The sequence below is a fragment of the Lingula anatina genome, chromosome 2, assembly GCF_051362555.1.
Source record: "Lingula anatina isolate TDL-2025a chromosome 2, LinAna3.0, whole genome shotgun sequence".
Classification (NCBI taxonomy): Eukaryota; Metazoa; Brachiopoda; class Lingulata; order Lingulida; family Lingulidae; genus Lingula; species Lingula anatina.
This window is the reverse complement of record NC_141768.1, coordinates 49075019-49099925: the sequence shown is the minus strand read 5'-3', so window position 1 is coordinate 49099925 and position 24907 is coordinate 49075019. Positions and strand designations below refer to the sequence as shown.

General features: G+C 36.1%; 5 protein-coding genes across 14 annotated transcripts in view; 3 read left to right on the top strand and 2 right to left on the bottom strand.

Moving 5' to 3' along the window:
- The first annotated feature begins 992 nt into the window (after window positions 1–992).
- On the top strand, window positions 993–6041 carry LOC106181512 (sarcoplasmic calcium-binding proteins II, V, VI, and VII). 2 transcript variants are annotated; one of them, XM_087003010.1, is made up of 6 exons: window positions 993–1283; window positions 2580–2632; window positions 3244–3378; window positions 3744–3897; window positions 4397–4494; window positions 4772–5263. In XM_087003010.1, the coding sequence occupies exons 1-6, from the start codon at window positions 1202–1204 to the stop codon at window positions 4817–4819; spliced, it is 570 nt and encodes a 189-aa protein (XP_086859136.1). In that variant the 5' UTR covers window positions 993–1201; the 3' UTR covers window positions 4820–5263. The 2 variants fall into 2 exon arrangements, with proteins under 2 accessions (XP_086859136.1, XP_086859135.1); XM_087003009.1 differs by lacking the exon at window positions 4772–5263 and adding an exon at window positions 5270–6041 and having other exon boundaries at window positions 1006–1283.
- Window positions 6042–9946, bottom strand: LOC106181511 (uncharacterized). The gene is made up of 5 exons (XM_013565906.2): window positions 9799–9946; window positions 8541–9271; window positions 8090–8259; window positions 7469–7637; window positions 6042–7199 (listed from the first exon to the last, which is right to left on the bottom strand). The coding sequence occupies exons 1-5, from the start codon at window positions 9867–9869 to the stop codon at window positions 6961–6963; spliced, it is 1380 nt and encodes a 459-aa protein (XP_013421360.2). The 5' UTR covers window positions 9870–9946; the 3' UTR covers window positions 6042–6960.
- Window positions 9834–13650, top strand: LOC106181513 (mpv17-like protein). Its single transcript, XM_013565911.2, has 5 exons — window positions 9834–9991; window positions 10649–11069; window positions 11797–11867; window positions 12095–12222; window positions 12618–13650. Exons 2-5 carry the CDS (start codon window positions 10751–10753, stop codon window positions 12706–12708), a joined length of 609 nt encoding a protein of 202 aa, XP_013421365.2. The 5' UTR covers window positions 9834–9991; window positions 10649–10750; the 3' UTR covers window positions 12709–13650.
- On the bottom strand, window positions 13591–17842 carry LOC106181510 (DNA primase large subunit). Of its 4 annotated transcripts, none has more exons than XM_013565901.2 (7): window positions 17566–17842; window positions 16932–17164; window positions 16212–16540; window positions 15907–16055; window positions 15435–15599; window positions 15001–15216; window positions 13591–14309 (listed from the first exon to the last, which is right to left on the bottom strand). In XM_013565901.2, the coding sequence occupies exons 1-7, from the start codon at window positions 17683–17685 to the stop codon at window positions 13773–13775; spliced, it is 1749 nt and encodes a 582-aa protein (XP_013421355.2). In that variant the 5' UTR covers window positions 17686–17842; the 3' UTR covers window positions 13591–13772. The 4 variants fall into 4 exon arrangements, with proteins under 4 accessions (XP_013421355.2, XP_013421357.2, XP_013421359.2 ...); XM_013565903.2 differs by having other exon boundaries at window positions 17556–17839; XM_013565905.2 differs by lacking the exon at window positions 17566–17842 and adding an exon at window positions 17360–17488.
- A 416-nt stretch (window positions 17843–18258) lies between these two features.
- Window positions 18259–24907, top strand: part of LOC106181509 (voltage-dependent L-type calcium channel subunit beta-1) — a 38483-nt gene continuing 31834 nt past the window's right edge. For 2 of the 6 annotated variants that reach the window (XM_087002995.1, XM_087002994.1), the window contains exons 1-2: window positions 19485–19718; window positions 22378–22461. In XM_087002995.1, the coding sequence (XP_086859121.1) occupies window positions 19506–19718; window positions 22378–22461 (297 nt within the window). In that variant the 5' untranslated portion in view covers window positions 19485–19505. The other 4 variants (XM_013565894.2, XM_013565892.3, XM_013565895.2 and 1 more) reach the window with 4 other exon arrangements.

Here is a 24907-nt window from a genome sequence, read left to right as displayed (position 1 = left end):
CCTTATTATGAGCTAATTATTTTGATCAAGTTTAATTGGTTGACATTAATTAACGCCTGTATATAGCCAAGCGTGACGTTCAGTGTGAGAATAGAAAGAGAGTCTATCTGAGGAGTTTGAATTGTACTTTTTTGTTTCAATTTTTCTGCTCTACATGAGTGTATTGTATGAAAACAAGCTGGTGGGACGCATCCAGGCTTTTTTCTTGTTGGGGATGGGGAAGGGCACTAAGTACAAATTTTTTTTAATTCTCTTTTTTTTGGGGGGGGGGGGGGCGGTATGGGGTACCTTATGATTTTGTTAAGTGTGTTGGGGGTGTTTACAATGGTGAAAAATCCAATGCTTCGACTGGTAAACGTAAAATAGTAGTCGAGGACAATTTTACTATAGGGCCCTATAACAGGTTACTTGGCTGAAATTTTGTCTTTTTTTTGTGCGCTTTCTCATCCTGTTTTGCTAGTTACAGACATAATACCCTGCGCATCCTACTAATATTTACGTGAAATTTTAGAATATGATGAAAAAATATTATTGAAGATTGAATCTTAGAGTGAAATAAGAACTATCCTAATAAAAGGCCAACTATGATCAAAGTCCATTCTACAGGCATAATCCCTTATCTGACAGAACAAACAAACAAAAATGAAATGAAATTTGACTAATATAAATGGACAACTTACTCTCAACCTTTCGTGGTTAGGGATTTCAAACGGAGAGCGCTTTTCCTGCTCTTGACAATTGTATTCTAAAAGAATTACATTTTCTTATGAATAACCAAAAGGTTCTGTTGGTCTTTAAAAAAACTACATATATCTTCAACGCACAGGCATTTGGGGAACCGTTTTTTTTTTTTTTTTTTTTTTTTTTTTTTTTTTTTTTTTTTTTTTTTTTTGTCATGCAGAGGTTGGTAATTAAGCGGTTACGTTTAGCAACTCGCAACAAGCCATCACTAACTGACTCATAATCCATGCGAGTGGCTCTGCCTGATAATATTTACTAAGACAGACTGCGTGACTGGCGTGTAAATCGCCTCACCTATGCGCCGAGGCACTTTCATGTTCACTTCCCAACGCGACTCTACCGTGTAGTGGTCTGCTGGCTAAATATACACTGTGCCTACTTAACTGTGTCGCAGCGAGAGAGCGTCCCTGTATGTCATTATTTATATATCCCGTAGAACACCTGACCACCCAGACCATCCATGGCAACTGGACATGGTGAAGGATATGAACTATCTGATTTTTTGAAAGCCAAATATGAGCATGTTTTTGTTGTGTTGTTTGGTAAGTAATATTGATAATATTAATTAAGGTTTGATAATGATCTGTCAGCAGACGGCACAAGGCACTTGTCCTGGAGTTAAAACCTAGGTCATACCACGCGGCCAAATCAGCCGTGTTTGAATGTAGAGTTTACCACCTCTTATAACTTAAAACGACAACCAAATATTAGAATTTTTATTGTAAGAATCTTCTCAGAGCGTGGGAATAAATGACGTTGTCACGCAAGGTTCATGCATTAAATGACCTTCAGCGTCTTCCCAATATACTGGTACTTAATACCAAGTGCTATTGCATTTATCAACATTTAACGTTGTTAACAATAAATAATACAGATGTTATTTGTCACTAGTCCAGAGCATTAAATATATCAGTTTTAGTATGTAGTATGTTTACAACCGCTATGGGCGTAGAGAATGTTAATACTGTCGGTTCATTCCATCATAAATGCAACACTTGTCAGGTAGGATTTGCTTCTGGCCTTTTTAATAAGTTCTGAGGCTCCGTGCTGCGGTTTGTACCATCAAGCTGTACCGGTAAGCCAGCCAGTAGAGAGACGTGCACTGCATAAACATTTCTTCCTTTTGAAAAAAAAGGACTCATGATATCGTGAGTCTCGGGTGAAAACAGCGAACGCTGTCACTGCAGAACGGGTTCTGTGTCTTCATTAACCGCGAGGGAGTAATACGACTTTCATTAACCTACTTAACAGGGTGTAGCGTTTTTAAATGTTTCGTTGACAGCCACTTCATATGTAAATGTAATGTCACTGCAGTGAATATCTGGTCTTTAGCGTTAGATATAAGAACCTTGGTCATATATAAGCACCTCGTCACCCATCTGGTGAACAATTAATCTGTACAGTACAGATAACGCGTTCGGGATCCGCAGGCAGTAAAATGTCCTGTACTATCGTGTGTAGAAAGAATGGTGATCTAACAGATAAAATATTATATACTTACCAGCGAATATCTGAGATGCACATCTGTAAATATCGAGGAAAACCACCTGCATTCTTACAGAAATATAAAAAGAAGTTCACACTAATTATTCTAAAGATGTATACCAGGCAATAAACTTCTGTTACGCTCTTGTTTTGTCTACTAGATGTTATTTGTCTGTTTTTTTAAATCCCTCGATACAACTTCTGTCTAATTTATTTGTTTAAAACACTTAATATTTTGAATTCCATTGTGTACATATTGTGTTTATATAAAGGTGAACGATAAGCCAACAAATGCTCACTCTATGTGAATGAATTATCATGTCATTAATAATATAGCCCACTTTTTGTTTCAGATGCGACACACGACAAAGTAGTCTCCAGAACGGATTTTGTCAATTTACTAAGGGTAAGATACGCAGGATATTAACCGCGATTCCTTGTTAGTTATAATACTGAGCATTGTTATATGAATCACTTTTTTACTTTGATTAAAAAAACATATTTTGATGTATTGAAATAATCCTTTCCTGCACTTCAACTTTGAAGTTCTCATGCATTATAATGCTTACTAAGGAACCAAAGTTTTTGTTTTCAAATTTTTGGAACTAATGCCTCGAGTAAAGGCAATTAAAGAAGCAGGTGACCTAACAGTGACCTTTAGAATGGCGGTATTAGCAATAAAATCCGTCTCTGTAAGCCCGCCAAGCAGAATCAACTCCATTTTTGTTCACAAGTAAAAAAAGATGATTTATTAACCGATCACGTGCTCCGTAATAAGATATATTCTAGCAGGTGAGGCGAAGCTTCCAGTTATATTACGCAGTCATCCTGGTAGAGAGCTGAGTATACGCCATGCGGGTTATTTCTTGGTGTTATTCTCTACTATCTTGGTTTGATCCCGGGTGAGATATGTGGGGGTAGTCCACCCAGTATATGGGCATTTACGGATGTTGTACTCAGGAAAACGACAATAACCCGGACGGTGTTAATCCTGTGTTACATTTATTTTTGTTGAAGAAAGTTGCAGACATCCATGACAGTGAAGTCTCCGACCCCAGTTACAAGATTTTACAGGAGAGGATAGCGTCCATCATGGCAGGCTTGATGAAAGGCAACAGAGCGCACAAGTCTAGCAGACCGCTCGAAATGCACGTGAGTTCTGCGAATTGCACGTGAGTTCTTCGTCGATCTTAAGGCGTTAATTTCGTTTGTAATCGTTCCAAGTAACCTTTACCTTTCATTCAGATATTGCCTGGTTCTCTGATATCCCAGCGCTCAAATGATGTTTCATTATTTACAACCATGGTCTAGATTTCCCATGAAGTAACACTTTATCTGATGAGCGTTGCACGTCAGTAAGTAAAATTAGTCTGTTTCAAACTACAAAAATCGTACGTCCTTTCGTGGAGAAAAATGTCGTGCCTGGGAATTTCAACAAAGAAAACCACAAAAGCGTGACTGAAGCGCCCTACCGACAACGCCTTTTATTTTATTTATTATAGTTTTTCAAATTGTAGATGAACCTTGAAGAATGGTTAACACACTGGTCAGAATTTGTGGCGGCGGCCCAGTCTAGAGCCGGGTGGCCGGACACGTCACTGGACGGGAAGGTGGACTATAGCTGGCAGAAAGACCTCATGGACTTCCTGTTTGATGTCATAGATTTAAACGGTGCCTACATTTAATGACTTCACATTTTCAAAACAAGTTGGAAAATATAACTAGCTGCACTACTTAACGCTCTATACGTGAAATTATAAATCAAAGCGTCATAGTTTTTATGTGTTATACCATACTTTTAGTTTGAATCCAAATAAAGATTGACAAGACATAAACGTCAACCCCAGAAAACTGCTGTTCTTCTAAGGTTCTAAAGTCATCGACCAATTTTTATTCCCAACCTGCCGTTTTAAAAATAATGTACATCATTCTCTCATTTTTATCATTCACGAAAGCAATGACTTTTTAAAAAAATTTGAATTCAAATAATATTTACGGTCGTTTTCCAGAATACTGTGTTACTCTTGCAGTCATTTTTCCATCAAATTAAACTGTAACTTTCATATTTCCTTTCATTGAAATATGGTGTGCAGACATCATTTACAGTAATAATAGAACACCAGTCATAGTAAGCATACAGAAACACATTACTTGACAATTACCATTGCAGGTGATGGAGTGATCGATCTGGCAGAGTTCACTGAGTGCTTTGCTGAGTTTGATATTAACGACTGGCTATGTGAGACGGCGTTTAAAAAAATGACAGAGGTACACAAAATTATACCAACAGCTATAACGTCTACTCATACACGAATATAATGCTCACCAACTTTTTTTTAAATTGGAACAAAAATCAAAGTTCATGTAAATGAATATGCTTCTTTAGCACACTGTAAAATGTAAAAATATATTTCATAACTTTTTTCATTTTTGGAATTTGTTCTGCAGTCATTTAACCATGAAAGATGTACGTTTTGCAATTTGGTACGATTATAAAACATCAAAACCGCACGATGACTGTAACTGCGCATATGTTACGTTACAGGGTACCAAAGATGTTCTGGACAGGACACGATTTGAACAGATCTGGTAATAATCTGTAACTGTGGCGTTTGTATTACATTACAGGGTACCAAAGATGTTCTGGACAGGACACGATTTGAACAGATCTGGTAATAATCTGTAACTGTGGCGTTTGTATTACATTACAGGGTACCAAAGATGTTCTGGACAGGACACGATTTGAACAGATCTGGTAATAATCTGTAACTGTAGCGTTTGTATTACATTACAGGGTACCAAAGATGTTCTGGACAGGACACGATTTGAACAGATCTGGTAATAATCTGTAACTGTGGCGTTTGTATTACATTACAGGGTACCAAAGATGTTCTGGACAGGACACGATTTGAACAGATCTGGTAATAATCTGTAACTGTGGCGTTTGTATTACATTACAGGGTACCAAAGATGTTCTGGACAGGACACGATTTGAACAGATCTGGTAATAATCTGTAACTGTGGCGTTTGTATTACATTACAGGGTACCAAAGATGTTCTGGACAGGACACGATTTGAGCAGCTCTGGTTTCAATACCTGACCAGTGACAGTCACGATGACCCTGGGACGTTCCTTATTCCAGGGAGGTTCTGAACATTTGGCGGAGACAGTGGGATGGTTAACAACTTCTTTGTTAAAACTGTGGGGTTGGTTTTCAAAGAATGGACTGAACTGAACATGGAGATAACTTTTAGTCTTCAAGAAATTGGTACAAATGAGGAAGGATTCCTGTTGAACAACTGGTTTTTCCTGATCTTAAAGAGATGTTCAGACAGGCAACTGGCTGGCAATAGATTACGTCAGGGGCATGCCTGGATCAGAATTAACCCCCCTGAATTCATGGGTTACTCTAGGGACCATTCCCAGACCCTATTGTTCTAATTGTGGATTGATCTATATCCGAGGGGATGCTTGCTAAATTATAGTCAACATAACCAGCTTAGATGTCTGTCACACCTACTGAAGCTGCAAGGGGATAATTTTAATTAAAATTATCCTTTAGCAGCTTCAGTAGGCATGCCAGACATCTAAGCCGCTTAAGCTGAAAGTAATTTAGAGAAAAACCCCTCGGAGATGGATCGATCCTGTTAGATCGATCTAGGTATGGGAACCCAGTCCTAGATGGCATACTTAGGCAAGAGAGATGTTAGCTTGATAGAAGTTGACTCTGAGGGAAACAAATAATTTGGCAGCTCCATAAAGGCAGTAGAATACACTAAGAGAATTGATAACATTAATAAATAACAAAACACAATCCAAGTACATTATTATTTATATCACATTGGTTTGAATCTATTCAAATGAGTTTCATTATATCCCAGCAATAAAGTCTATACATTTAAGATGTAATGGCATTTTTGACATTTCTAAATTTTAACAAAATAAAGATGTCATTGAATTCAAAATTAAAATCATATCATCCTGCAACTAGTAATCCATATTGAAAGAACCATAAGTTATACATCACTCCCTGTCATTTACATCTTTTCCAATCACAATTTGATACACGGTCAAACAGTTGGGGTCAGTTAAGTTTTAAGTTGCATTTTGGGGTTAAACTTAACTTAAACTAAAATTGAATGTCTGATTGTGTAAAGGTGACCTTGCGGTACTGATCTTAAGCATCTGAAAAATAATTGTGTCACAATAAATGTAGTTGACTAACTTAACTGGGCTCTTGGCAGTTATGCCAGTTAAAAATAACTGTCAAGTTAATCTCATTGTGCTATAGGAAAAATCCAGACAAAAAAAGGTAAATGACACATAAGTTTTTTTTTTTTGTGAAACACAACTTTGTTGTTTAGGTTCTTAGCAGTCTACGAAAGCCATCTTTCCACCTGAAATATTTAGTTTAACCGGTCTCAAGACACTGAAATGAAAACAAATTCCAATACATTCTGAACACATTTTATGTCAATGAAAAAACATTGCAAGTTCAAATGTTTTCCTGCACTACGATATTGCTATCAAATATATGAAATTATCAACTTTAATCTATACAAAATTATTAATCATAAGCTCACTTAAATTTTGCTTCCCACAGGTTTTTAAAAGTATTAAATACTAATTGAGACCATGTTAAAGACCTATGTGTGTTTGATACTAGAAAATTAATAGTCAAAATCTAGTTATAAATAATAATGTAGCATCCATAAAATAATACCAAACAATTTTCACTTCTGATCCCTTTCTTCAAAACTACAAATCCCATTGTTAACATTTTCACTTTCTTCTTCCCAATATTCATCATCCAAGAATGATTTTTCTGTTTCTGGATTCTTTTTATGTTTTTTGGAATGAGCAGATTTCTTCAGAAGTCCTTTTTCCCACTCATCTCGAACTAACTTGAAGAGGTCCATGGTGGCCCTGGCATCTTCCAAAGAGCAGTGTTCACCACTTTGGATTTTGCGCTCTAAATATTAAATGAAAAAATCTTAGGTTGCTTTATTCGCTTTAAAAACTTCTAATTTCTAAATTTCACTTTTAAAAGACAATTTTCATAAATTGTTAATTAGTGTCTTTTAAGACTAGTTAAGTACTGTTAAAAGAAGTGAAAAATTTATACCAAAATACTAAAATCACATGTTCTGCCAAATACAAAAAACAAAAGCTTCTAACACTGAACACTCTCCATTACAGTGTTCTGGCATAAATAAAAAACTTAACTAGCAATCAACTTACTAAGAAGAGATGCAGAAAGTTTCTTCAATGATGCAGCATTATGCACTTCATAATTGGCCATGGCTCGAAGAGGTTTGTAAGTACATATATCTCTGGTCTCAGGCCAGGGATGGCCCAGCTGGAGGACTTTGAAGTCATTCTGCAGCGCATGGCCTACTATAATTTTACCCTGCAAAGAAAAAAAATGTGCAAAGTTGTAAAGGCTCTTGCAAAACTTTTACATATGTCTAGTACATAATTACTATTTGTGAACTTATCTGAGCCAAGTAATACTTTCCTATCATTTCTGAACAGATAAATGCCATAAAGTGATGCCTCCAAAATTGTTGAACGGTTTCATAATTATAAGCTACTTATTTTCAATTAACAATATGTTTTTGCAGGGGAAATCTTGCTTAAGCAGCCAGAATGTCAAAGTCTGGACAGAGCTCTCAAAATAATAATAATAATAATAATCAGTTAGCACAAATGTTCATTAGCTTGGTAGTTGGATCATATACAATAATTATCAAACACAATCCGAAAATACTTTCATACCATAAGCTTATGGCCAACCTAGATAACAATCGGGTTTAAAACACAAACAAAATTAACCTATTCATATTAATACACATGCCATACTTTGACAGTCTTTTTAATCTGATTGACTGCGCTGATGGTGGGGACTGCCTGGACCAGGTCTTTCTTCCTCAAACCACTCCAGGGTGTGCGGTAGTCAGTGATCACCTCCTCGGGTTTGGCGTATATATCCAAGACAACCCGGCCATGGAAATCAACAATACTACAACGCCCTGAAAAGTAAACAATAACAAATATTATGATGTGACCTCATACACTTTCCAGGGACTCTTAGGTTTACATCATCTAAACACGTTATTTATCTTATTAACACAGACACATTCGACTCTTTTAAGTATCAAAGATAAAATTCTTGAGGCAAGGATTCACAACTAAAGTATACAATGGGCTAAATTCAATGGCAACAGCTGATCTTTGATAAAACATCTTCTCTGACTCAATGCATTTTAAAAATTACAATCTCAATATTAATCAATTTTATATACATCTGTACCTAAAGCACTTGTTCTTCCCTTTGGTCCAATCCCTACAAACTCACAATCCAGGGCAACATAACAGTCATCTGTGGGCAGACCAGACTGTGAAGTCCTACCACTGTTATGTGTATTATCCTCATCATTGTCTCCTGAATCTGATGTTCCTGGCTCACAATTAACTCTACCATTTACAACTGTATTGTTTAAACTTTTAGTTACTTGGTGCTCTGACTCTAGAGGTTTGGTTAATAATAACTTTAATGATTGTTCTTGACTAATGTCTGCAGAAGCTCCATCTTTTGCTATCTTATTTAAAGATCTTTTTCTACGAAGCCTCCTTTTCATAGATTTAGTCATTTTCTGGATACCTTTCCAGACACCTTCAATTCCTGAATATCTGGTATTGTTTTGATTCTCATGAGATGTCTGAGGCATGGCCTTTGTTATATCATGTGTAATACCATTATGTTGCAGTGTACAACCAAGCTGCCTCTCTTTATTACTGAATGAATGTTGCATCTTCATCTTTTTGATGGCTGGTTCAAAACTTTGGTTCATTGTAAGACCTGTTCTTTGTTTCTCAAAACCATTGCCAGTTGTATCATACTGTGTATTAAACCTTTCAGGTACAGCAAGTTTTTCAACAAAACGTCTCTTTACTCTCTTCAGAATGGTATCCATCTTGGATTGTTGTGAACTGAAGTTTCTCCAATGATCTTCTCTCATCACTGCTCCAGAAATATCTCCTCTGAAACAGTCAATTAATTATCTAAATAACAGGCTTCCATTTCTACCTAGTTGTCAAGTGTCCATTCAAGGCAGATTTGATTAGGTTAAATACAGACACTCTCTTCCATCACTGAACTTAACAAATGATTTTTGAAAGATTCATCAGATCTAGAAGCCCTCTTTCCTGAGAAGTGACTTGAATGGCCTATCTTTTTCCAGAAAGGCATTTACAGATCTTTTGATAAAATATTTAACTCGAGAGAGAGAGAGAGAGAGAGCTGGGGGGGGGGGGGGGGGGGGGGGGGGGGGGGGGGGGGGGGACTCTAAATTCTCACTTAAGTGTACCATAGAGGATCTATGCAGGCGTAAAGAACATTGATATTTTTGGTCTTCGAATTCAGCCAACTTTCGATTAAAATATTTTGTGAAAAGGGTCGTCTGCCACATCACGGCACAGGGAACACAAGAGGATTATCAAAACAATTCTGCAAAAAATTAGGAAGAAATCTCCAAAAGTACAGCGTATACCTATCCTTGTCTGCTTACCTTCTTTTAATGGCGATAAGAGGCCGTGCGTTCTTGGTGAATTGGCGAAAAAACCTACATGTTGCTAACATGCTTCTATCTCACCATCACGCATGGCTGTAACTCTCGCGAGGATATGCGAGATTCAATATGGCAGCGTCCATGAAAAGTAGACACGGAGACAACAGCAACATTTGAACGTTGTTTTCTACAGGTTTGATTTTAAATGAAGTTCCTGTAACTTCGTGACACGTCAGTCGCAACTGATACTAACCCCATGGTATCTCTATTGTTTTTTATCAGAAAAAACTGCCAGTGGTTCATCAACTAGAGGACCTCTCTCTTTCTCTCTCTCTCTCTCTCTCTCTCTCTCTCTCTCTCACACACACACACACACACACACACACACACGGGGGTGGGGGTGGATTCGGAGAGAAAAATATAACAGGATCTGAATGTATTCAAATCGATTCATCAACTGCTAATAGCAGTATATTTCTTTACTTATGAACAAACTACTAGTAAGCATGTGGAAATAAGCCAATCTTCATTTAAATTTTCAAATTCCGAATAACTGACTAACAGTACTGGATTCTAGATTTGTCATATCATGAACAAGTAATTTACAGTGAAAGAAGTGCAATTGTGCATGTTAAAAACAATTGTTTTTAATCCAGTTTTTATTTTATTTTATTTTTTTTATCCTGGCCTATGTATTTCTGCTAATTTTCAGTTGTCATTAACATCTGGAATAAACAAATTTGAGACATTGATGTTCATATCATAATTACCAGTTTAGACATTTAAAGTGGCTTAAATTATATTTTATTATATTTATATTTATATTAATATATTTATTATTTATTACAAGAACATACCTGCTGAACACAGAAGATTGGTGCACTCGAAGAAGATACTGGTAGTCAAGTGGTAGAGAATACCTGAGTAACCAGGCTACTACACACACCTTGACATGTCTTTTATGAGGTCATTAAAGTTTATCCAACAATGCTATGTCAAGCATCCATTGATAAGTAATATGGCAACTGTATCTTTTCTTTATGCCAGCGGTGATATCAGTCAACAGACCATAAAGGGAGTTGACAAGTATAACTGGGCCAATACTGGCAGAATCACCCTGTTGACAGGGAGTTTGTTTGGACCATTTTATACAGCGTGGTATCCGTTTCTGGAGCGTGTCTTTCCTGGACGTTCTGCCCGAGCTGTACTGAAGAAAATAGCTTGTGATCAGGGAATTGCTGGAGGGATCCTGGTGATGGTCTTTTATGTGGGTAGGTGAAATGTATCCTGTGTTTGTTTTCATTATATATCTTACTTAGTAATGAAATAACCAGAACTGACCTTTGTCCATAAAGGGATAGAGCCTCTGCATTTTGGCAGAAAAATGTCGTTAAACAGTTTTTTTTTTTTTGGGGGGGGGGGGAGGGCAGGTAAACAACACTTTTCCCATATACTTTCCAATGCTTAATGAATCCATTCCCACACCCAAAGATTCTTTGAAGTGTCTTTCTTTGTAAGTGTCTTTCTTTTTCTGTCTTCTTAAAGGTAGATAACATAGGGTAGCCATCTATGCAGGTCCACATACTGCATGTGGTCTGTTAGCAAGCACAAATTTTTTGGATAATTGCCAAAGCCACTGTTTTTGTGGTAAAATGGAATTTATTATTTTCGTATGTGTTGTTTCAATGCATTTATTGTGGAATTTAAAATTCCATATAAAGAGTTGTTTTCGCTTTAATTAACAGTTGTGGGAAATGCTTATGAATATTTCATGTTTTGAAAAAAGGCTACAAAGAATTTTCTTTATTGGCCAAGAAATTGTAACTCAATTGAAACTTGAACGTGAAATGCAATAATAAAGTGACTTTTGGACTTTAATTAGGGCTCTCTGAAAGTTTACCAAGCAATTGCTTTAAATATGCAGATGAGATATTTGATTTCATCATTGAAATGTGAACATTTGAAGCATTAAAATTTATTTTTAATTTTTAATTAAAGGTTTGAGTGTCTTAGAGAGAAAGGAAAATATCTTTGAAGAAGCAAAACAGAAGTGGCCTAAAACTTTTCTGGTAATGTTTTTCCTGTAGCACAGTGACTAATCAATTTGAGATCTGGCAGTAAGAAGTTTGTAATTGTGTTTGAATAGGTTCATATTTATACTTTTATTGTTATACTTTATTCTTGTGTTTATTAGATTTTGTGAATAATTTTAATTGCAATTTCTTACATGCATTTATTATATATAATATCATATAATTACCTGCTTATTATAGCAATGAAAGTTTTTTATTTGCAGACTGGTTGTGTCTTTTGGCCTACGGTGCAGTCAGTGAATTTTTTCTATGTACCAACTTACCTAAGGACAGTGTATGTGGCCTGCTGGTCCTTTCTGTGGACTAATATCCTGTGCTACCTCAAGTCGACGTAAGTTACACAACTCTTTCTTCTTCCTTGGGTCAGGATTCTGACTCATCTAGAGCTTGTGCAAGCTTCAACAGATTCAGGACATTCACGTTAAGAGCAATCAAAAACTAGAATAAAATTTTTTAGTAAATTTTACTGAATTTGGAAGCATAGAAAATGTAGTTTAGTATGAGGGAAAAATCTAATACCAGACTTAGGAAGTAATGATGTAACAATGGGATGCTGTGATCGGTACCACTGATCTTCTGGAGGGAAATGAATGGCAGTGACCGCAGTTAGTTTTTTCTTCTTATGTGATATCACTTTTATAATTAAGGGAAGAATAAGAACATTCACTCTGTGGTATTCAGTATTCATTCATTCATAAATTTTTTTTTTTCCATTTTAAATTTCAGCCCAGCTGATGATTTGAAGGACAAACTGCATGTTCCTGAAAGTATAGCATCCTTGGGAGGCATGACTGTCAATAAAGAAAAAGAGCAATAAGGCTTTAAGTCAGTTTTACATTAGAAACACAAAGGCAGAAACATCAGTTCAAAAAATTAAAAGCATAATAGATATATATATATCAACATATTGGTATTACACACAGTATGTTAATTTTAGTGCAAACATACTGCTACTTGTAACTTATATTAAGTTTTACAGAAGAGTCTCAGCAGTTCCTTTGGGGACATTAATTAATGACTCGTGTTGCTAAGCAACTTACCTTATATTTACAAGATGACTGCATTTTTAGGTATATTTTTGTCAGCAAATCATGAAGCTTTGATCATGATATGCCAGTAGACTGTTGGCAACTTATCTATGAAGGTGCTGCACACACATTTATATTTTTTTGTTAAAGAACAGTAAAACAAATCAATTGTTTATTGTCAAATAACAGGCCTTACTTGCCACCAAGTGTTAATGATATTAAGGGAGAAAGCAAGTAGAAAAGCACCTGCAGGTATTGTCTTTTGTATTGAAGATATGTTATATACACAGAATAATTTTTACTTGTTATTTTTAAGAATGGGGTATTTTTATTTCTATGCACTAAGAATTCCAAAGAATCTTATTTCTTCCAATAGATATGCATAATGTTGTTAGGTCAGGTGGTATGGTTTAAGGAGAGTAGAAATAAGACTTACGACTTTTGTAAGTTCAGGGGCCAATATTACAAATACTTCTTTTTATCTTGAACAATTTATAACAATCATAGTTGAAAGTTGTGGTTTAGTTTAAAACAGACATATCCCATCTTTATGGCAACAGATGTTTTTTCAAGAAAGATCTTCAGTACCAAGATTAGGAAAATAGAAACTGGTTTTGACTTCATGCATAATCATGTTAAAAGGTGGAGGGCAATGAAAAATAAGAAAACAAATAAAAAGTTTTTTTCCTGGCTTTTTATTTTTTGTGAAAATAAAGTTTTAAAACTAATAATTCCTCAATTTGTTATTTACTTACTATATATGCATTAAAATACTTTTCAACAGTTGCACCATTCATCCTTTAGCTAAAATGATATCTAAAATAAATCTTTTGGTTTTTTAATTGCACCTCACTCAAAAGGTGGATTCAACATCAACATTGTTATCTCTAACACTTGTTAGTCCTTCAAACAAAAATTTGAAGTTCTGGTAATATTCATGTGGTTTATGAAATTCTTGCAATGGCACTTTGTCAAAAGGAGTCCTATTACAGAGAATTCTGCAATTTGAACAGGATATTTGTTTTGGCACAATCTTCTTTTTCTCCCCTATATTCAACTGATCTCTTTTGACCTCTGTCACATCTGTCAATGTCCTAGTGTCTTCACATGTCCATTTACAGCCAGCAGAGATCCGTTGTCTTGTTTCATTACAATGGCAATCACAGGTTTTAAGATCAGCTTCTATGCAATTCCTATCAGCCATCTTTTTTAACTTGGCTAGGAAATATACCTTGCATGCAGCATTGGGGTCACCATGTTCAGACAGGTGTGATATTCTGGACTGGAAAGTCTGTGAGATGTCTTCAATGTCCATGATTTCTGAGAGTTTAGCTTGGTCAAAGTGCTGGAAAGGACAACCCCACTCCTCATTTGGCCCTGGTTGCTGTTTCTGAAAAGTATAATAATATGTTATCAACTAACCAAGCGATGCATGCTAGCAATAAAGACAATGCAGAAAGCCGTTTGCGATGTACCAGTCAAGACAAAATTCACCCGTCAACCTCACATAAACTACCCAGTATCAGAGGATGAACCCGGCTGCCTCAGCAGATAGCTTAACAGATGGGCAGCAGAGAAAGTACTCATGCTAGATGAAAGACAGTGTCCAGATTCAAACACTGTACCAACTTGATTGATCCAACTCTGCCTGGGATTCTTGCTAAACTGCAATCAACTTAATTGTCTGACACACCTCCTTGAGTAGCTAGTTCATTAGTTAATTACCCCTTAGCAACTCAAGGAGGCATTAGGCATTTAAGACAATTACAGTGCTTGCACTTAGGAAGAATCTCCCAAAGAGTTAGGTCGATCCAGCTAGTACAATGGGTTTATCTGAACATTCCCTAAGTTAATGTCAAAAAGGTATTTCACTTAATGATTTCCGTAAATTCTTTATGGAATTATTTCAACATTAAGTGCAAGAAATTAGTGTAATTTGTCTATAAAAATACCAGAATTAGTAAGGTTGCTCTCCATGCAGTTTGACAAAATTAATACTACAAAGTATTAATTCACTTGACAACATTGTAACCTACCTGGTTGAAAGTGTAATATAAATGAGTGACATAAATTATTATTACCTGGATAGTGTCACAGTCGTGTCCTCTGTAGTTCTTCCTGGCACCCTCCAGTCCATACAAATGTCTGATATTGTATGTATACCTGTCCCTCTCTTCACGCCAGTTATGTCTACAGCCTGCACTGTGGTGGGGTTCCTGTGAGTACTCCTCTCTCCAGAATCTCAGTGCTTCATGGACAGGAAGGCCACATTCCTTCTGGAACAGGGTGTACTTGACCTGAAAACAATGGACATCATTTTGACTTGACAGTATGGAAGGGGGCACATACGGACTATCAGAACTACATCTTTACCACATTTTACTTTATCAGTGTCAATTTAAGGAGGAAAATACTACTACTACTACTGTGACTTGGGTACCAATATTTAACCTTTCCAACATGAAAATTGCTCCTAAACTACCACACGTTTGCCATAAACAGGTAATTCTCGTACCCTGGAGTGGTGCGACAGCCGGTGTCGCTGTCTCAGCTGTTGGTGGAGGTGGCGCATACAAGGAGGAAAGAAATCTGTCTCTGCATCGACATCTTCACATCTGAGAGTCACTTTAGTACAGGAGATCCCACAGTTCTGCTTGGAGGAGTAACTCAAAAACACATCCTGTAGGAAATGGCAGTAAAGTACGCATTCTTCAATACCTGCTTGGAATCAAATCACTACTTAGAGCACCATATCAACACGAATCCAATTTCCAAAATCCATTTTCAGGAATCAATAAGGGGACAACATGTATATCAAATCTTAGATAACATATAGCTCTTAGGCTAAATTATTTGATTAAAAAATGTTGAATTCATTGTCATTCATACATTTTTTATCAATATAAACAGGCAATAAACACAATACCTTACTATGTTTGGGAAAATAAATTATTTAGTCATTCAAGTAAGGTATAACCATATCTCACCTTCAACTTGTGAAATAATTTGTTAAATCTGTCATCTTCCATCATGAGGGTCATTTGCTTTTTGGCCTTCTTTGTGGCAGACTGGAGTAAATAGCTAAACACAGACTGGAAGATGTCATTCAGCATACAGTAGGGGACTTCAGCCCATCCTGTAAAGATGAAAAACATTGTATAGATTTTCATAAATGTGTAAACTCAGGGCCCCCTAATATAGCCTAAGCTAAAATCTTTTCAGGAATATTTGACATATAAAGTTTGATAGGACTAGACATGCTATGACAAAGACTTGCATTAGTAAATGTTACCCCTATGAAGATTCACTTTTCTTTTAGCCACCAAACTGAGGGCAAACAGAAATGGGACAGAAATAGTTCTATCTGTTCTTCCTTCATCCCATGTGTCTGCTAATTCTGTCAAAGACATCTGATGGAGTATGTTTGCCAGGACTGCCAATGCCCCCCGTGTTGTGGTGTGCTTAACTGACTCAAGATCTCGCCCCTTCATGTGTTTTGACAAGGAGGTAAGAAAGGCGAGTTTCTCTTCTTTTGTCATACAAGAGAGACGGAAAGCAAACAGCTGGGTTTCTGCATAAAATATCACATCTGCCATGCCAGCATCTGTACAACTTGCCAGTCTGAAATGGATTGGATAATTTATTTGCATTTAGTTTTTTTAAAAGAAACTCTTAGCTAAAAGTCTCTTCGCTTTTGTTTAATATCTTACCTGTTTTCCATTTTGTCTTAATATTCTTTTATGTTAATTTTTAAGTATTGTAAATTCAACTGATCTTTGAGGGATTTAAGGCATCAAATAAATATTATTATTATCACTATTTATGATTTTAGTCCCCAAACGTAACAAACAAATTATCCATATTCAAGTTTGAACATTTTAAGCCATATGTGTTAAACACTGCAAATCTATACTTTGGGCAGTACAGCAAAAAAAAAAAAATGTAATATTATCAAAAAATAATTAAGTTGGAGATGGAGCTGAACTACAAGAATATAACTACATAATTATACCTTAATACAAAATGAGAAATTTTATCCTTTAATGTTCCCTGTATAAGACATTCTGAATGTTCCACATGCTGCAACTGCATGCAGAGGTCTGTTGCCTGTATTACATCCCCTTTACAAGCAGCTAACTGAATCAAGAACTGCAATCTCTCCATGGCAAACTGTTCCAGGCGGGACAGAGAGACATTGCCACTTGGAATTGTGAAATAAAATGTCATTGCATATCTTCTTTCAGTCTGTAACGAAAATGTTTGATCCAATAAATATATGGGCATATATCCTTATGATCACCATGTTCATTTATTATTAAAATATGCAGTTAAGACAATAGAAGTAATTATCTAAGTAACAGTTTTATTTAAGAATGAATTACTAAATATTTATTGTTTAGTTTGATTATCAAGGCTCTCAGCACACAGTGTTGACAGTACCTGTAACTGACTGGTTTTATTAAGTTTTACTCAGCAACCTTTTTACATGTACCATTTAAACTGGAAATGTCAAAGGTATGCTGATTAATTTATACTAATGAGTATAACGTAGAGTTATTGGAACCTTCAATATTTAAATGAGATCAAATTTCCAACTATTTTCCCTGTTATTTCCATATTGAAACGTCATACAGACCTACTCGTACCGTGCTACGTTCTATTTTGATCATTGGTTCGTGCCTCCTACCGTCCGAGCTTTTCAAGTCAGTGGATTTATCAATCAAGTCGAAGATTACATGATCATTCGACTCTTTGACACCAATCATCCGACAACACTGCCATGAAGAGTCTATAGACAGACCTGGTTATATGTTTTCCAGTGTTCAACATTTTATGAATAATGCATATTTGTACTCAAAACGGACGAACAAGAGACACTGACGCACAGTCCAGTTCATCGACCGCGGTAATATGCATAGATAATCACATGACTGTATAGACCAATAGCAAACAACGTTACACATAGATAATTACATGGACTGAAAATGAAATAATAAATTCATTTCTGGGACTGTTTAAGAAACGCTTCCTTTTATTTATAACATTAATATTTATGTAACAGTTTACATGGTATAAAAGATAAGAAAACGTAAAATAGCACCTAAACATTGGATATTTCATTAGTCCAATCAGACTATCCTTTCCAAATTTCTCCGCATTCCCTTCAGCGAAGAGAAATGAAAGGAGATTGGGATACGATAATACAATTTAATGGATATCTTTAACACTTCAAATATTTTCACCGCATTTATATGTGCAAATTGAACACAAAGAACAATTTTGTACTAAAAGCAAGGTTATTCAACGAATTATTTCTGAAAATAGAACTCTCGTGGTCTCTCATCTCACTGACGTTCCCCAACATCCAGGCCGATTCCAAACATCCCAAGTTGAGAGTGCAGCAACAATTCTGGAGGAAATTTTTGGGATACCCAAAGCCGATTGATGATCATAGTTATCAAGAACACCATGGAAGTATAACTTTCTATATTCACTATTGGATGTGTCTTAATATGAGGCAATGTCTCGGGATTCAACTCTATCAAGAGATCGACACGGTGCAAGGCCCCCAATGTCGTCACATCATCAGGTTTGTTTTTGGGCATTTGCTCACCTTCATCCTATTACTGGCTTATCTCGATCAGAAGAATGGAAAGCGTCATCTTCGGGTGAAGATTGTTGCACAACATTATAGCACGATTGTGATCATTTAGTCTCTGTGACTTGATTATTTTACCAAATGTACCAAACCATTTTTCGTTCTTGACGTTTACTGTCACTGTTTGCGCTATGTCAGGCAGAATTGACTAACCGGCCTTAATGTAAAATAACTTATAATTGAGGGATTTTACTTGTAACTGCAACTAAGTGGACTACATATTTCATATTGGTAATATAACTTATATACGTTTCATTCACTTTGTGGCATGTTGTCAAGTTTCATGTTTGTTGACTGTATCATTTGAAAGTTATGAATATTGCATTTTTCTTCTATGCTAACATTTTACTTTCATTTTTTCATTATTTTCAACTTTCTTACATCAGTGATCAGGGACGAATATAAAGTAAAAAAGATTTGTGTGTGGCCAAACTAAAGCAATATTTAATTCTTTGGATATTTGAAAAATATTTTTTCTAAGTAGTGTTGTGGAAACATTGCCTTTGAACTTTCCTACCATGTACAGCACTGTATAGAAATTCCTATTTGGTTGATCAGTGAAGAAAAAAGTGAAATAAGTTCTAAGTCAGTTTTTTTATAGAAGATAAACCATAATGTCAACATCTCTTTGAATTTGTTTTATCCCTTGAAATAAAATTTTGTGAGTGGGTAGTCGGATTTAATAGTTTCTATATTTGATGAAACAGCTACCAAAGTTAGGTAGGAATACTATTACTTGTGCTGTACCGAAGTGGACAGTTCCTATTTTTACATGGGCTGCAGAACAAGACAAATTGACACAGCTAGTTTTGGTTTTACAGTTGAAATATTGACATTACAGCTATAAACTGCTACTTTCTTCACTGACCTGTGTTGGACTAACTGCAAGATAATGTTGGTAAGTTGTGTTCACATTGTCCAGTAATCATGGTCTCTAGTTATGTGAAGGCCAGCAGTAGGTGTTGCATGCTATTGGTGTTAGACTGCTTAGCACAGCTGTACTTGATGTCTTCCTATGTTGTGGCTAGGACCCAGTCAACATTCTCCTGGTGGGTCTTGGTTGTGGACTGCACAGCTTCTTGGCACAGTCTTTTCACAGTCTTTGTCCATACAGAAGTGGTTGAAATTGGAAGATTTGATGTAAGATTTATTTATATCATGTTCTGTGAAATGTCCATTGTTGTTCACAGTGCTAACTGATAGGTTCATAAAATAACTTAGTTATATAGGGAGAGGTGGTAAACCGTAAAATTGTGTATTTGAATATCTAGATAGACTGGTATATAACATAATTTAGTAAGAAAAAATAGAATTTAATTTGTTTTGCTTGATAATAAGTTTTCCTCTTAGTAGACATGTATTATTGTGGTCAAGTCATAAGAGGATGAAATCCCTGGCTATCTTTCTATTAATAAATTCACTAAATGCCACAAGATTTTTCAGATGTATTTATCATTTACCTGGCCATGCATATTTGTACATTTGGTTTCTCTTACGATATCTTGGTATACATGATTTGATTTGGTATGGAAAGCTTTAAGAATACCTGGGTATACGTAGTACATGGAAGTAATATTATGAACATGTAGGACCCCTTTATCTTGAAGAAAATATTCGTGACTGATATATGAATAGAACAGTACAACAGTTTGTCCATTTAGCCCATGAATTCAAGGTTCATTTATGACCAATTGTGGAGTGGATATCCATTTTCAAATGTAATGTTTAGTGAATAAGAAATGTGAGGATCATTATTAAGATGGACAGAAATGCATGTTTTGCTTGTATGTCCCATCTCGACATCTGAACCGTATTTATATTTGAAGAGGATTCTGATGTATTAGTCATCAAAAAGTAACTAATAATCTCTCTAAGAAAAATGCTGATAAATTCTTTATGAAGTTTATAAACATGTTGGTTCTGATCAAGTAGATAAAGAAATGTTGTACCTTAACAGTGATGATGTTAAAATGTTTAGCCCCAATAACTACAGGGCATTCCCTTACACCCCATTCTCATAGATTAGATCGACCTACATTGGATCGACCTAACTCCCTGGGGGTTCACGCTAAATAGCTGTCAGCCGGGCGGACACGAAAGTTAATTACCCCTTAAAGCTTGTAGTAGGCGGGGACGGACACTTAAGGGGGATTATCTGACAGTAATCTAGTGAGACTCCCCGCGGTGATAGATCGATCTAAAAGTTGTGAGAACAGAGCCTTATAGTCAGTGGTATGAGCTCTCTCCTAGATGATACCAGAACAAACTGGCTTCTGTTCTCAGGTCTATGACTGGAAAACATGCATGCATCATTAAACTAGATCTCAGCTCTTCCTTCGGGATATTACAAGACATGATAAGACCAGGTGAAACAGTTGTTGTTCTGTATTATGGCATATTATAATCAGCATCCTAGATGTTACCTGTGCTATTGCCATTATACCTGTTGCATTTAGGTACTGGAATGTAGTACAGTGTGCATGCACAGAAATATATGTAACATTTGCTATGGTGCAGTGATGTGGAAGATGCTGCTTCCTATATTCAGTATGATCAGATATTTATATCACATATAGAATTACTGAGGGAGGATTCTGATTGTTTAAAAAAAAGTCTGTCAGTCATTGGGCAGTACTCCAGAGGGTTTACAGGGCTACTAAATATTGCTTTCTCCAGTTACATTTTTTAATTGGAATTGTGTAATCAAATTTGATGGTTGTGGTATGTTGTCTGGTGGTTATTAGTCATCCCTCATCTCTAGCCAGTTGGTATAGCACATTGCATGGTCATATACATATATTTACCAGCTCTGTATGCATGCTCATATTTATATATATATATTTACCAGTGCAGTATGTGGCTCTTATTTTGGTCCAGTAATCAGCACACCTTGTGTGAACAGGTGAACCGGCTTACAGTTAATGTTTGGTTAAGGCCGCCCATCAGGCTGAACACTACATCACCACATACACTCACCTTCATATGGAGAGGGTGGAAATCAGTTCTATGTATTTGTGTGCATGGGGTTGGGATGGTTACACTGTTGTTTTTATTTGTATTTTTCATTTTCTGTCAGTGTATTCAATATTATAAATTTCAGTTTGTTTGCATGCTAAGGTATGGTGTTAATGTATGTCACTTCTGGAACCATGCTTAATGTATGTGTCTGTATACAGAGCAGTTCTGTATATGTTTTCCGGGAGTCAGCAGTGTTCATGTTATTTACATTATGGACAGGATTCATGTTATTTGTGTCTTTGCTACGATGTCATTCCAGGGTGACAGGTCTATTCATGTACTGTGACCTGATGTACTAACCAATAATAACTCCAGAGGTGTGAAGCAGCACTCTTCTTAGAATGTGAAAAATATACAGTAAACAATTCAGATGCTGGTTAGACTTATAATATTTAAAAGATATATCGTAACTTGTTTTGCTGGCAGAGGGTATAATCATAATAAATGCGCTGTTCAAAAGTTGTATATTTAAAATCCATGAGTTATTTTAAGACCAAAAGTTTTACTCTTTATCATTGAAATCCATTACAACAGGCCTGTGTCAAACCTTTCATGTTATATCCTTTATGTGAGGTTAAATTTATTTTATGATTTTTTTGTTGTTAATTGTCCAATGTTGCCACAGCTGTTTATTTTTGTGTGTGTTTCTTCAAGACGGCACTTTGCAAGGATAGCTGAGAAAATACTACAAAATGTCTTCTGTCTGTTCACTGGGACCCGAGTTTAGATGTATCATAATTGAGTGGCATTGAAATTTTAAACTGTCTCTTTTCTTCTCTAGTCTGGCAAAGGAGGTAAACGGAAGAATAAGTTCAAGAGGTCTGATGGCAGCTTTTCAGACAGTTCAAATAGTTTTATAAGACAGGTAGGTATTTCTGTGTTGTTTTCAGTGAAAATGTTTGCAGAGTTATGTCTGTTATTTCTGTCATGTCTAAATGATGCTTTCTCACTACAAACAGTGTAGAAAATACTGAAAGTTATATAATTCAGTTTGTCCTGTGCCCTGAAATAGAAATTTTGCCTGCTTTTCTCCAAATTAAGCATACATTTTGTTGCACACATTTTGGTAAAAATTCAGCTGCTGTTAGTGTCCTGATATGGCCAAGTCATTGACTGTACTATGACACACCAGTGTTATGCAGGCTATACAGTAATTACCTAGTTCTGTGAATACTAGGTGACTGCTCTATTCTTAAACTATAATGAGTTCCCAGAATGATATCAGTTAGGAAGAGGTGCTAGTATCAGACCAGGAATAGGGCAGACTGGAGGGGCATGGCTGCTATTTGCATTCCAAAGAATCTCTGTTGGAAGCAATGCATTCTACAACATCTAGGATATTTTTCACCTGTGTTGCATTTAAGCTGTAATGAGATTTCTGCCCTACACTACACACTGAGACTGCAGTTTAGTAAGAAAATAGAGGAACTTGTTTAGCAAACCAAAGATGGCACGGCACATGAGCATTTTTATAAATAACTTAAGGGATTTCCTTTGTGCCAGAGGAGGATAAACAGCTTGCTTGGCGAAAACTTGATACTTTTCACGATTTTAATCAGAAATTTGATTTTTTTCCCTTAGTCATTTTCTGACTAAAGCAGCCCCCAGACCCCTGTTACTAAGGGCACCAAGCCGTTTCTTCTTCCATTTTCTTATAACCCAAAGTGATGTCGGTTGATAGATGGCCAACTACTGCTGTGTACCAACTATAATTTTTACGATAAACTTTCAAACCCTTGGTTTAATGAAGAGGAGTTAAGCATCATGTAAAATATTCTGTTTATGTCACAGTTTGTGTCAATTCTGCCTTCTCCAAAGATCTCAGTCTTTACAAAAGGCCAAAAAAAACAAAAAAACAAAAAAACTGTCAGACATTCAGTGCGACAAATTTGAAAATTCTGTCAGACCTAAACAAAATCTTTCAAATCAAAACAAAATTATTGAAAATTATTAAAATTATATGACTTTTCTGTGTTTTTAGGTGTTTTTATTTTTTCAATCATGAACAATAAAACTAGCTTGTTTTCCATGTTTCATACACAGGCCTACCCAACTACCAGACTCGGCATCTACGGATCCAGAATAAACCAGCATATCAGACCACACTACCCGTTTTCAAGGTGTGTGTCAGATCGCATTACAGAGTATCATACCCCATCACAAATTTTGTAGGCCTACCTGTCATCCGGGTATCGCGCCTCGTTTTCGTCAAGTAGGACTCGTATGAATACAACAACATGGTTGCTCTGTCAATCTCGTCCATCCTGCTAGCCATGAAAATATTAAACCCCAGACAGAATATGCCTCCGCTATCAAAATTAGGTCTACTTTTCTGAATTAATATATAAGTTTGCAAGTTCTTATTTACAAAACATCATTGGCTATGTTCGAACCTAAATTTTATGTTAAAAAATTGCGGTATTGTCAGATTTTTAGCATAAACAGGGAAAATTGCAGCAGCGCATGAATCTAGATAAGATGCACTACTTTCCAACCCCGCTTAGGATCATAGCTATCACGTTGCGCACCAGGGAAAATTGGAATGGTGGCTGATACTCTGTAATGCGATCTGACACACACCTTGAAAACGGGTAGTGTGTTCTGATATACCGGTTTATTCTGGATCCGTAGGTAGTTGGGTAGGCCTGATACACTTTCAATAATTTTAAGACAGAAAAAAGAGATTACTGTGAAAAGTTGGTCTTTACTTTAATAAAAGGCAGTGAAGATGACATAAGGACCAAAATACATTACAAGAAGGAAGAACCTGTAGCCCAATTATGTCAATCAGAAAGCAATTTCACATGTTGTGCTTAGCAATAGCATGTGCCTTGTGAAACAAAAATGAGGAAAGTGAGGTGGTCTTTTTCAGCTCTAAAATGAATTCTTGCTACCTTTGTTTTCTTTTTGATTAAAAAAAACTGTGAACCTTCATGTGAACTTTTGTCATCTTGTCCTCTTAACACTGGATGTTCAGAAATTGTCAGAACCCATGATGAAGGAGTTGAACAGAATTTGGGTCTGGTCTCAGGTAGAAATAAAGTGTGCTTTTCATGCTTTTATACATAGAGACTTAGTTTACCTGAAAGTTTAAAGTTTGATAGATGATTATATTTTATATTCTATTAAACGTACAGAGAATCTAGCAAAACTCAGCTATGAACAGTGGTGTTATTAACAGTTTAAGGCTTCGTTCACATGCAATGTCTATTTTCTAATTTCTATTTTCTATTTGGGCTATCTTATGATCACGGTCTGTGGCCTGAATATCCCGCCGCGTAATTACTGGCAGCGCGAGCCAGTTATTTATA

Bases quoted from the DNA above. Each gene is read 5' to 3' on its own strand.
- LOC106181512 (XM_087003009.1), top strand. From the start codon at position 1,202: ATGGCAACTGGACATGGTGAAGGATATGAACTATCTGATTTTTTGAAA. The intron at 3,379-3,743 runs GTGAGTTCTGCG...TTCAAATTGTAG, and splicing joins GCAGACCGCTCGAAATGCAC to ATGAACCTTGAAGAATGGTT. The intron at 3,898-4,396 runs GTGCCTACATTT...TTACCATTGCAG, and splicing joins TGATGTCATAGATTTAAACG to GTGATGGAGTGATCGATCTG.
- LOC106181511 (XM_013565906.2), bottom strand. From the start codon at position 9,869: ATGTTAGCAACATGTAGGTTTTTTCGCCAATTCACCAAGAACGCACGG. The intron at 7,638-8,089 runs GTATGGCATGTG...TTTTCTTTGCAG, and splicing joins AGATTAAAAAGACTGTCAAA to GGTAAAATTATAGTAGGCCA. The intron at 7,200-7,468 runs GTAAGTTGATTG...TTTAATATTTAG, and splicing joins ACTTTCTGCATCTCTTCTTA to AGCGCAAAATCCAAAGTGGT.
- LOC106181513 (XM_013565911.2), top strand. From the start codon at position 10,751: ATGTCTTTTATGAGGTCATTAAAGTTTATCCAACAATGCTATGTCAAG. The intron at 11,070-11,796 runs GTAGGTGAAATG...TTTTAATTAAAG, and splicing joins GGTGATGGTCTTTTATGTGG to GTTTGAGTGTCTTAGAGAGA. The intron at 11,868-12,094 runs GTAATGTTTTTC...TTTTATTTGCAG, and splicing joins AGTGGCCTAAAACTTTTCTG to ACTGGTTGTGTCTTTTGGCC.
- LOC106181510 (XM_013565901.2), bottom strand. From the start codon at position 17,685: ATGATTGGTGTCAAAGAGTCGAATGATCATGTAATCTTCGACTTGATT. The intron at 17,165-17,565 runs GTACGAGTAGGT...TTTTCGTTACAG, and splicing joins TCAAAATAGAACGTAGCACG to ACTGAAAGAAGATATGCAAT. The intron at 16,056-16,211 runs GTAACATTTACT...TCATCTTTACAG, and splicing joins AAAAGTGAATCTTCATAGGG to GATGGGCTGAAGTCCCCTAC.